At 32.6% G+C, this 13,381-nt stretch overlaps 1 protein-coding gene across 16 annotated transcripts in view; it reads left to right on the plus strand.

Annotated features, from left to right (window-relative positions):
• Positions 1-13,381, plus strand: part of LOC118737101 (heterogeneous nuclear ribonucleoprotein R) — a 110,682-nt gene that overhangs the window by 73,317 nt on the left and 23,984 nt on the right. For 6 of the 16 annotated variants that reach the window (XM_036467382.1, XM_036467394.1, XM_036467384.1 and 3 more), the window contains exons 6-10: positions 5,330-5,463; positions 7,933-8,061; positions 8,161-8,301; positions 9,437-9,561; positions 10,289-10,416. In XM_036467382.1, the coding sequence (XP_036323275.1) occupies positions 5,330-5,463; positions 7,933-8,061; positions 8,161-8,301; positions 9,437-9,561; positions 10,289-10,416 (657 nt within the window). The remainder of the gene's footprint in view (positions 1-5,329; positions 5,464-7,932; positions 8,062-8,160; positions 8,302-9,436; positions 9,562-10,288; positions 10,417-13,381) is intronic. The other 10 variants (XM_036467389.1, XM_036467396.1, XM_036467397.1 and 7 more) reach the window with 3 other exon arrangements.

Genomic DNA, 13,381 nt, shown 5'->3' on the forward strand with positions numbered 1-13,381 from the left:
GGGGGGGCTCGAGCACCCCCCTGCCTCTATCTGGCTACGCCCATGGCTATATATCTATATCGTAACAAAGCATTTTTACAAGAAATTTTAAGCAATAAATACAACCGATTTCAATACTATACCGTTAATTTCTTCATGATCAAACGATCGGAACTAAACGAAATATCGATTCGAGACCACCCCTGAGGTATCACATTTCCGATAAAAAAAAAAGAAAGAATTATCGAAAACGGTTCACGTGGCCCAAAGTTATATGGTAACATATATAAAAAAAACTATACCGATGACTTGATAACCGTCATCCTGTTTTTTAAGTCGGTTAAAAAACGAAATTTTTTGTAATTGTAATGGTCTATGGAAATTAGGCGAGATTTTGATATCAAAAAGACATAAAATAGAGAACCAATTTTCGTACCGCTTTTTTCAATGCGCCATTAAACTCATTGAAAAAATAGAATTGAAAAATCAACAAACATTAGGATTTCAATGACATTTTTATTTCATATAAAAGTTTGAACTACATACGTGGAAGAGATAACATTCAAATATCCTCTTTGCAGTAACTAATCCTTTTGCTGTAATTTTCACCTAATCTGTAAATCTCTTGGATTTTCTCGTTGTGTGGCATTTAGTTTGTTCAAATCAAAATCTTAAATTTCAGGCCAAAAAAAAGGTCTCGAAGACTGGTAAAATAAAATGCGGAGCCCAGACTTAAGAATTACGAGACGTTCTAAGCGTTATGGCAGCCTAAAGTCGTAGCGTTCACTTTATTTTCCAAACCACGAAATTATTGATCCGTTAGAAGAAGAGTACTTCCTGGCTTTTAACATTGTTGACTATTAACCCTCAACTGCTTACCAAAAATTACTGTAACAAGACCAGTGTAAAATATTTCAAGATTGTACAAATTAGTAAAGAAAGGTTTGGGTTTTAATTAAAAGTCTATTCAGGGACATATTCAACTCATTTATTTTAAAAGTTTTTTTAGGCTTACAAAAGGAAATACTTGAAAAACGACATCCAAAAAAAGTTATCATTCACAAAACAATAAACTTAGAAATTAAATTAAATTGCATAAATATCTACCCCCCACCCGTGGTAGAAGTTTTGTACTCACCATAGAGAAAGGCGTGTTTTTTTGACCTCGACAATCCATTGCGCGGAACTAGGTACAGAACCTAACAAATCATTACGAATTAGAGGGCTGCGTAAATGGTTTTGAAAGTGCAAACAAAACATTTGCTAATTTCACTATACTTCACTGCACTTCCTCCCCTATAAACATTCGGACTCAATTTAGAGTCAAAAAAGTCTCAGAATTCTGAGTTGTAACCCACATTATGAGCTCAAAAACGAGCGTATTTCTCTTCTTAGAAAAGCACGCCGATTCGAGTCCAAGTTAGGAGTCACATTATGGTCTGACATACGACATTGTCTGAGTCTTAAAAACAAATATTCTTTATAATTCTGATTATTAATAAACTTTTATTTCTACACGAACTTTGTAGCTTTTGTTCAACTCAGAATTTATGACACCAAAAGAGTCCGAAATGAGTCAGTTTGTTTGCTTGGTCTCAGAATCATATTCATGACGAAAGAAAGACTCATTTTAAAGTATTAAATTCTGAACACTCAGAAAAATATTTGAAATATTTGATATCGAGTAAAAAATATCACATTTTAAGAAAAAAGCTTAGTTTTCATTCAAAAGACCCTCTATCATTGCAGTAACGATTGCCAACAGCGACACTACAGTATTTGTTTTGATTGTGAGCAAGCCATGTGCCATGAGTTTCATTGCAAGTGAATTTGCTTCATTACGGCATTTACTGAAGTAGTGTACAGTAAAAGTAAAACCATTTGCACAGACAGCCCTCTATTACAAATCTCAGGTACAAAAATATGCACGATTATTAGGTTCATGGAATCTGTTACGTATGGCAGAGAAGGTAATAAATATTTTGTTATAAAACTAAATCAAATGGTCCCTGGTATCTCAGATAGATGCGACATTTTCTTCGTTATTTCGAGGACTTCCTGAGATTTACTCGGCATTCCGCGGGTTTTTTTAACCAAAAGTGACATTTCGAGATTTTTCGTAACTTGCCGTATTTAATTCGACATTTTCACGTTCAATGAGCAAGGATTAAAAGTAACGGTTGGCTGGTATGATAAAAAATAAATAAAATAAAAAATATTAATAAACATTTTAAAAACCTCTGATTTTTGAAACAAAGTGGATACTCAGTAGATACGGTCTCTGGCTTAAGCTATTGATGTGCATATGCACATACATACACATCTCTTAAGTACTGTGCTTAAAAAATACTTGCAAAACTACTGATGTGAAAAAACACAAACTTTATTGCTAAGCAAAGAAATATCCATAACTAGCGTTACCTTAATTCACAGAGGCCCTAACCAACACTATTTTCGAAACTGCGTTTTTAACAAATTTTGCTAGGAGGTATTAGAAGTACACCTTCAATATGTATTTTAAAGTGCTAGTACCAAAAACAACGAAGTTACAGTTTTTTGCTTCTCCGATACAATCCAAAAAAAATGGCCTGGTTACGGCGTTTGCGAATTAAGGTGATGAAATGCAGATAGTTTGACCGAAAACTTTTTTTAATGAAATAAAAAAAAATAGAACTTTCGAAGTTTTTTTAAAATTTATCACATGTTGATAACAATTACAGCAATTATTACAAATATTAGTACTAATCGAAAATTTCGTCGTGGTCTGTGAGACCAACAACAGTAAGTACTTAAGGGGTCTGTAAAATCTGCATACATACATATGTACATACCTATGTAGGCATGTTTATACAAAGTAATTCTTAATAAAAATTATGAGCTTAAATGTGAAATTGCATCACTCCAAATTCCTCAAAAAGGGGAAAAAACTGATGAATTATAATCGCAACTTATTAAAAAAAAACAAATAGTTTAAGTTTGCAAACTTTTAATTTTTCCTAAAAAAGGAAAAAACTGATGAATTATAATCGCAACTTGATAAAAAAAAAATTGTTTAAGTTTGCAAACTTTTTATTTTCTAAATAAATAAATAAACATACTTTAATTTAAAAAACAAACTACGTAATTTATTAACCCGAATGGCTTGAGACAGTATACTATAATTTTCGCCAGAAACCGAACGCTGTCGAGTTGCGATTGTACATATGTACACATATCACCATCATGTACAAACAATTTTTCGATGCCGCTAATATTTTGATTATACCTATTCTATGTATTTAGATTTATAGCAAAAAAGAAACAAAAAAATATGGTCCAGCTACAAAAGAAAAATTGTGCAACAACTTTGTGTTTGGCATTTGTTACTGTTCAGTTCTATCTCCTTCTATCACTCTCTCTCTCTCTATCTATCTATCTATCTATCTATCTCTCTATATTTGTCTCTTTCTCCCCTTCTTTAAGTTTATTATGCGTTACTTTAACATCATTCGAGTATTCAGGATCAGAAGACTATTTAAGGTCAACATATTTTGATAATCAAGTGAAATTCGCATTTGTAATGATTACACACCAACGATTGCCAGCATACTACGCATTTCAAATAATTAGCTGAATAATGTTAAGAAAAGCTAGAAGAAAAAAATAGAAACTAAATACGTAATTGTAATTAGATACATAACTACATACATATATACATTGTGTATATAAATGGATAAGCAGACTTTTCACAATATTCGGACCATTGCATAAACTTGTTTTACATTTAATTTAATTATTTGTATGAAATGGTAATGACTGGAGAAATACTATATTTAATTCCATATACTGCATACATATATAACTACTTAAAGCAACTTATGTTTTTTTGGCATAAAAGTTGTATTTCCCCACAAAAAGTCCTCGAAAACACCTTTGACTATCGACTAGCAGACGGATTTTAGTAGTTCTAAATAAACCTTTTATATTACTCATGTCAAATGTGTTTTTTTGTTTTCCTATTAAAAACTTATTCATACAAATGTCCTTTTTTTTTGGAGAATCTCAGCTAAATTCTCTCAATTGATTGGCAATCAAAATTTACTTTCATGTGAAGTGCGCGCATAAGATGCTAAATTCATTTTTGTATTATTTTTTTACTGAACTTGAACCCATTTTTTTTTTTATATAAACAAAAACAACTAAACTAAAATATTAAAAGCAACATATTTCTCAGCTTTTAGTGTAATTAAAAAATATCCAGTTTTTTGCATAAAAGCCTAAGTGTGATTCCTTGTTTATACGTACTAAATATATACTATATTAAACTACATACATAAATAATATACTCGTGCATATTCAATACACACATACCAGCATACATACTATGTACCTACTCGTAAACTTACAATAATATAAAACTTATGATGGGGTCAACTGATCGGAGTTTGTCTCATTGGTGTTTTATTACATACATATGTATGTATGTTCTTATACGATATAAACTTATCAAATATATATATATATATATATATATATAGCTTTTTCTTAGAATACTATGGTTTCACTTGGTGTCTCTAGTTTTTTAAAGAAAATCCACATAATCGCCATAACACAAAAGTTAATCTTATTATGATCTGGATGTTAAAACAAGTTTACAAAAAAAAATAGTATATATTTGTATGTACATATATATATATGTATTATGTATACCTCCAAAGTTTTATCAGGCATACAAATCGACACAAATTTTTGATTAGATGTGCCTTTATGATCTTATTATTTGTTTTGCTGTTAGGTGTTTAATAACTGAAGTTTTGTAGTAAATACGATTAAAAAAAAACGGAAATTTAGATGTAACCAAAAATAAGAATAAAGCAAATGAATTTTGGCATTGGTTTTTCACTATATAACAACACTAAATAAAAAATATAAAAAATTTATATAAATTATTTTAATCAAATATTGTCGGTCTAAATATCAATTATTCCAATCGAAAAGCGTGAAAATTCACTATTTTGCATAACAACGCGCGCGCCCGCTTAATGCTTGTGATGTGAAATTTTGCAATTTTTGGCGCATTTTTCTTGTCCTTCATAAATTGAATGAACAAGCGACTTGGGAGAGTAACTTAAAGAATTACGCCGGTATTTATTGCTACTACTATTACTCTCTCTCTCTCCCTCTCTCTCGTACATATTAATTATGTATATGTTATGATATGGGTTATTTGTTGTATTTTTTAATGAATTTCCACGAATTATCCACTAAATTCTTTGAATTTACTTAGCAACTTTTAATTTTTACTAACTTTTGGCTTTTTTTTTGTTATTTGTTCGAATGTTTTTTATTGTTGGTGCGCCGCACACCTTAGCTGGCCTTATTGAAGTGATTATCTACAGTTCACCAGATGACAAGAAGAAAAATCGTGGATTCTGCTTTCTCGAATACGAGTCACACAAAGCTGCATCGCTGGCAAAACGAAGACTTGGTACTGGTAGAATTAAGGTAAGTGAAGATTGTAGATGTATGTATGTATGTATGTACAGTGGCACACATTCCTATAGACGCACTCTTAATTTTAAGATTGCTACCTTCTCTCTCCTTTCTCAATGGATAATTCACAATAAATTCTAGCTCATATTGTTCGTCAAACTATCGGCAGTTTATAATGTATGGAAATATTAGTTTTCATTATTGTTGTAATATTTAAGTCATTGTACTGCAAATATTTAACTAAAACCCGACACATATACGTTTAAATGCACCTGATCAAGGAAGTCGAAAGCATATTAAGGGATTTAAAAAATAAATAGGTTTTTGCCTTAAATTGAGCATTGGTAAGTGATTGATAAATGACTTAAAATTTGTTGTGAGTAATCCATTGAGAAAGGAGAGTGAAGGTAGCAAACTTAAAATTAAGAGTGCGTTTATAGTAATGTGTGCCACTGTATATACATTCGAACTTGTGATTTTTTTAGATAGTTTTTTTTTTACCGGAAGTAACAAAAATAGTTACATACAAAAAATATGTATATTATTAAACATCATTTACCTCGTCAAAACCGGGGCATGGACAGAGAGGGAACAGGTGCACATAAGAGAACAATTCTTTAAAATATTTTCAAAATTTAATTGCGGCCTGTTTAGCCCGTTTCCGGTCGAAATTGGAAGTCGGTAATCACCAAAAGATGGAGAGTTCCCGACTAGGTGGTTCGTGTTTTTTTTCCTTTTCTATCAAAAACATTTTCGACAATTTTAGACGTCCAGCAGTGGAATTCTGACAATCGCCACGTTAAGTTTCCATCGCCAAAATTCTCTAAATGAAAATCAATGGGGCCTAAAAGCACGCAACACAAAAGTAACATATGCAATGTGAAATCAACCAAAGCTGGTAGTATTAGGAGTATGTAACTAGGTGATGCATGTAGTTAGATGCGCCTGCTATTCCTTTGGAGATATTTAGCGATCAAAATTAGGTACAACGAATGTTGGAATCCGGCTGCAGGGGGAGTTGAAGCTCGAAGACCATGTAAATGTTGAAAACTTCCGAGAAGAAAGCTTCAAATAAAAGTTATGTTATAAAAGTTATGCGCAAAATCCGAATCTGCGTTAAAAATAAAAAATTGTGTAAATTATTTAAATACATACATACATACATATGTCCTTTCTATTAATGCCATGAGCTTTATAGCCATTTATGGTCGGTTGTTATGCAAGGTTAACACTTATCTTCTGCTTTTCAATGAAAAACTTTATATACACACAAATAATGTGTACTGGCGTTTCTTCATTCAGCTAACATAAACGGCAGACGATCGTGTCTGAGATATTCATTTTACTGAGTTGAAAACGCAGGGATCAATGTCCCGTGAAGAACTCTGCTGAAATTTATGGACTGCTTGTGATGGCCAGATAAACCGCTTAGCTTTTCTTTGCCCTGGACGTTTACTGCAGTGTCTGTAGAATTTTTTGTTCACCCACTTGTTTGTGACCTCCTTTTTATGGATTTGGTATCTCCTTAATTTGCTAGGCTGCCCGCCTATTCATTTTCATCGTAGCGCCAGGGCCTGGCACTCATCATAGTCATACCGTGATCTTGGTTCCAAAAGAATTTAGGATTCTGAGGCAATTATTCTGACTGTCCGACATAATAAATATGTTTTTAGAAGCTGTGCCTTCCCAATGAGGCATTCCCAATTACGCTAGAACGTTCATGTAATCCGTCATATTTCCGGGTTTTAATTGGCACTCTTCTAGTCCAATATGAAACGATGAGCAGGGAGAGCTTTTATCCTATGACCGACTAAATCAGTTGCAACCAAGACATACCACAGGGGGTAAGCTTTTTCAAAGCTTCCTTTACGTTTTATTTGGACGTGCACATAATAAAAGCTCCATCAAACCATCACTGGCCCAAATAAGTGTCATAGAGAGCTTTTACTCTGTGATCTTCTATGTCAGAGCTGACCATTTCACAAGCACGGATGCCAAGTTTTGTTAAAGCTTTTTATGCATTTTTAGGGGCAACAAAACTAGAGTAAAAAAGGTCTCTCTGGTCATCGGAGTAAAAGCCCCGCCCAAGTAAATTTAGGTGCCTAAAGCGAACATAATAAGTTGATGCACGCAATTCCCTCGTCCGCTGTTAAATTTGTTTTGGAGGGAAACTGGTTTCGACCTTGTGACTTCTTTAGTGGCCTGCCAAAAAATCATTAAATTGAAAAGTGGCCAATCGGAATGGGTCTATATAAACTCCTTTACTTTTACCCTTACCTCTATCATATTTAGTGCATTTTGCCGAATGCTGGTACGTTCGATCAGCAAGCCCGCGAATGACTGTTTTTCGTCCATTGCCAGTTGAACCCTCTTTCATACAAATCTATGAAAAACATTAAATATCTGCATATTTTTTCCCCCATTTTAGCTATGATTTACCAACCAACTTAATAACGAAATCAATTGAAATTTTCCATTTAGGTTTGGGGATGTGATATCATTGTCGACTGGGCCGATCCGCAAGAGGAACCAGACGAGCAAACAATGTCAAAGGTTAAAGTCTTGTACGTGAGAAATTTGACACAGGATGTTAGTGAGGAGAAATTAAAGGTAATTGATACTCGTTTTGAATTTACCTATGATTTGTTTTTATTATTTGAATCTCACATATCACATAACCAACCAACCAACCAACCTTTTGAAATTCAGGAGCAATTCGAGCAATTTGGCAAAGTTGAACGCGTCAAGAAAATCAAAGACTATGCCTTCGTACATTTCGAGGATCGTGATAGCGCCGTGATTGCAATGCGCGGTCTCAATGGCAAAGAGATCGGTGCTTCCAATATTGAGGTAAGCTACTAATATTTCTATGTCACTTTCCTTTTTGCATTGATAAAAAAAAAATAAAAAATAAGTAAGAAAATCTAAGTTCGGTCGGAGCGGAAAATTAAATACCCGAAATCTACCGCTATATGGTAAGCAGGGGTGGTGTTACCCCTGTTTTAAACATATTCGATAGAACTTAAGTTAGACATAGTGAGATAAAGTTATATAGTCATATGTGGGCGGTATCACGCCCATTTTCGAAAACTCCAAATATTTTTTTTCCTTTTTAAGGGATTTTTGTTAGTATCATTTTTGAGTAAATTAGCGTTCTTCAATTTCAAATTATCGAAGTTTAAAGCATATATGAGATGTGCCGTTATATGCAAAGTGCCCGTAATTTTAGTCCGATTTCAATAATTTTCAACGCTTTGCTTTTATGTGGCAAACACAATAACTGTACCGAGTTCGGTACAAATTGGTAGAACGGTTACCGATATACATTTTCCAAAATTTTATCATAAACGTATTTTTAGGTAAAAAAATATTGTAAGCATCAATTTTTCATAAATTAGCTTTAATATTTACAGATTTATCGAAGATTTCGTATTTCTCTAAATTGCCGCTATATGGGATGTGGGCGTGGATATTGTCCAATTTTAAAAATTTTTGGCCATTTTATATGTTGTACTAAGGCCAACCAACCACTGTGCCAAGTTTACGAGAAATTGGTGGCAAGGGTCGTGGCTACGCCCATTTTCTAAAAATTTATATTTTCTAATTTTTCCTCTAAAACGCATAGTAAAAATATTAATTTTGAGCCAATAATCTTCAGTACTTACTAAAATATCGCAGTTTTCGTATTTCTGAAAACTACCATTATATGTGAGGGGTAGGCGTGGTTATTGTCCGATTTTGTCCATACCATTCAATACCATTCGTCCTACGTCCGAAAGAAGTATACGTACTAAATTTCGTTAAGATATCTCAATTTTGACTCGAGTTATCGTGTGCACAGACGAACGGACGGACAGACACCGCTTAATCGATTTCTCTTTTCATTCTGATCATTTATGTATACATTTGTCTATATCTATCTTTTACCCTTGTGCATAAGTGCGCTCGGGTATAAAAATCAATAACAACCATAACTTTTCACTAGAATGCTTCGCGTTTGCAGGTGTCGCTTGCCAAGCCACCATCGGATAAGAAGAAGAAGGAGGAAATCCTACGCGCTCGCGAACGTCGCATGATGCAAATGATGCAAGGACGTCCCGGTCTGGTCGGGTAAGTGTAGCTAAACGGCAAAATGCACGCTATATACAAAATACATACATATAATCGAAATTATTTTACATCCTTGCATATGTCATTTATACACTAATTTATCACCCTATTGGCGTGTCAAAATTCAAAAATTTCAAATCTCCAAAAATTTACTAACCCTTTGTGAATTTTCCCTTTGCATATCGGCTTTATGCTGCCCGATTGCTAGCGGCAGCTTCGGACAAAACAAAAAAAAAACAAAAAAAGAAATCCAAATTCACTGCCACTACTTGTGGTGGCAGCAGTGCATCATCCTTAACCGTTTGTACTCGTACATATTTGTTTTTAAATGCAATTTGCAATTTTTTTAATTAATTTTATATTATCTCTCTCTCTCTCTCTCTCTCTCTTTCTCTTTTTCACTCCGCACTCGATTATCCAATGAAACTCACTGAATTGAATTTTTGCGCGCGTTCACATATGTATATATAATAATGTGAAAAATAACCACACGAACAACAACAACAACAAATATAACAAAATACCCCAAAATGTTAAACAAATAATAAACAAACAAAATAACCAAAAACCAACTACAAAATACACATTAACCGCAAACAAACCAACTGTTATTGCTAATGTATATACATATACATATATGTATTGTTGCACTGGTCTGCAACCCGCGGTCCGTTGTACCCATGTGTTTGTGTGTGTGTGCCCATGTAAATTTTGTTACTCATACTAGCTATGAACAATTATCTCCATACAGAAACTTGTCGCCTACACACCCCAACATGATGTCCTTAGCTACGCCAATGCGCCTGCCAGGTGGTCCACGAATACCGCTGCGCGCACCAATTCCGCGCGATTACGGTAAGTGAAAAAGCGTTTTTTTACAGTTAAACAGTTAATGCCACTTAATTTAGTGTAAATGCCTACTAAAATAATAAAATGTACTGTTTGGATGATTAATATTTTATATGTACATACTTATATGTATGTACATACATACATACATACATAGTACATAAACATTTGTTATGTACATTTTAAATTTAGAACTTATATTTATTAGTTACTTTTTGAGAAAAATAAATAAATTAATTAAATAGACAGCAAACTTTTTAAACGAATAAATCACAAAAATCAATTGCTTAAGAATACATGAAAAAGAAAATTTTCATACGCTGATGAATGGCGAAAAACTAGATTTGCAGTTGACATACACAGCTACTTTGTACATACATACACATGTTTGTAGATATGTATGTATGTACATAGGTAACTACCCTTTTACCGATTGGAAAAGTTTTGAAGCAATCGTAAAATGCAGGCGTAAAGCAGCAGAAGTAATTGTAGCAATATCAGCCATTACGTACAAATCTATATATTTACTCGTATTTCGCTAGGCAAACTAAAAAGTATATGTCGTTTACATGCATACATAGATGCATACATACATACATGTGTACATATACATATAAAGCAAATCATATCCTTGGACAGACCTATTTACAAATCCGCAGATCTTTCATCTTTAGTTTTAGCAGTTTTCGCTGATGGACCGACCAGCCGTCTCGCACTTCTAATTTTTGTTTATTTCGCGGTTTTGATCAAACTCGTGTTACTAAAAATTCCTAGACTACATTTACCAAAATGCCAAATACTTTCAAATTTGCATTAAAATACATGACAGTTAGTATATACTCTGCCGGCAAAAAGTATTGGCACAGTGGCTTGTTTACAATATATGCAACATTTTTTATGAACCATATTTTTATAAAAAAAAAATCGCGGAAAAATATTAGAATAGAAATTGGTGCATAAATTGTGCAAAATTCGCTGTGCCAATACTTTTTTCCGGCAGTGTACATATTTTCGAAATTTCAATTCAAGAAGTCAGACGGATAGAGTTTGTCTATATGAGAACACAGGCCAACAAAATTTCAAAAAATGTTTGCAGCATAGAATATAAACGCTGATGCTCATAGGTGTTTTTCCGTAGAATCAGTATCTGAAATTAGAAAAATTAGATTGACTCCAGTTTTTGAGACATTTTCACTTTAAAGTGCCAAAATACTCATTTTTGGTATATTTGAAACATCTATGTATGTATATTAGATTAACGGGGTTTGATGAAATCTTTTAAGTAAGACTGCGAACGTAAGTTACAAAAACAAGTTTAAAAAAATATATGCAGCAAGTAGCTATAACACGACATTTTCTCAGTTATTTTAAAATTTTGAAAGAAATATGCGGAAATGTTCGCCTTTTTGCTTGCCTGTGCATTTTAAAAACTTTTAAAAAATAAACACTGCCATAAATTTTTTTTTAACTTTCGGGATAAAAAAACAGGTTTTAAGCTTTCTTTACATATTATTAAAAATATTCCATCATGTATTCCTTTTATGTTATAAACGTTTCAAAATATGCTAATAATTCGTTTTTTGACACCTTTAATTCAAATTGCCTACAAAAATCTATAGGATTCAGCTCTTATTGACTCTGCCGCAAGATTTTGTTGGCCAGTGTAATTAAATATAACAGTGTTATGCTCGTCAATTTAATTTTTATTCGTGTTAGCTAAGGAATATAAATCTTAAATGATTTACAGTGACGGAAACGAGTGTTAACGGATTGGTTTTTTTTTTCTATGAAAAAATTGCCCAAGCTTTGACCAAAACCACCTAACTCAAAGTTTCAAACTTTATGCAAATCCATCAGTAAATTTTTTAAAACCTTTTTTTTTGCCGGTTGAAACTTGCACTTTTTTATACTAAAATTGTATGGGCTGTAAAACTGCAAAATCATTTCACATAAAAATTAAAAAGGACCGAAATTTTGTTGAATTTTTCTTAATTTTTAAATAGTTTTGGTTAAAGCTTGGACAATATTTTTCATAGAATAATAAAAAAAAAAATTAACTTGAAAAGCATTTTACAAAAAATTTAACACGGTAGCACTTGTTCGGGTCACTGTATTTTTTTTTTTCAAAAAAGCCAACAACATATCGTTCTTTTTTCAGTCGGTATTTTTTCAGACAACAGACATACAATAGAAACTAAAATTTTAGAAATCTGTGAACAAGGTCCAAAATTATGCGGTAGCATACACAAAAAACACGACAAAAAATTCAGTATTCCGGCGAATTCAAAACCTTCCTCCTTACGGGAGTCGGTTAAAAATTGAATCGCTTTTTCATCTGCTTGTTTGTATAAACAAGACACTAGTCGTTGTTATTTAGATCAATAGTAATCGAAAAAATAAAAGTAACACCTTAGCTTTAATTTTTGTTTGAAAAAATAAAAGGCAAATATTAACAGTTGTTTACGCTCGGAAAATAAAATTCAAATATTAACTGTAATTTTTTAACGAAACAATAAAAGACTGAACTTGTATCTTTGATCGAAAAATTGTTCGCCAAATTTCAACTCTTAATTTTTGATCAAAAACTCTTAATTTACTGTAAATTAACTGTAATTAACTAACTGTAAATTTTTTTTTTCAAAGAAGCCAATGACATATCGTTGTTTTTTCAGTCGGTATTTTTTTCAGATAACAGACATACAATAGAAACTAAAATTTTAGAAATCTGTGAACAAGGTCCAAAATTATGCGGTAGCATACATAAACACACGACAAAAAAACAGTATTCCGGCGAATTCAAAACCTTCCTCCTTACGGGAGTCGGTTAAAAACTGAATCGCTTTTTCATCTGCTTGTTTGTATAAACACGACACTAGTCGTTGTTATTTAGATCAATAGTAAACTGTTATTTTTAAACGTAAAACTAAAAGTAACACCTTAGCTGCAATTTTTGTTTGAGAAAATAAAAGGC

The sequence above is a fragment of the Rhagoletis pomonella genome, unplaced genomic scaffold (genome assembly GCF_013731165.1).
Source record: "Rhagoletis pomonella isolate Grant_MI unplaced genomic scaffold, Rhpom_1.0 Rhpom_scaffold_00004, whole genome shotgun sequence".
Classification (NCBI taxonomy): Eukaryota; Metazoa; Arthropoda; class Insecta; order Diptera; family Tephritidae; genus Rhagoletis; species Rhagoletis pomonella.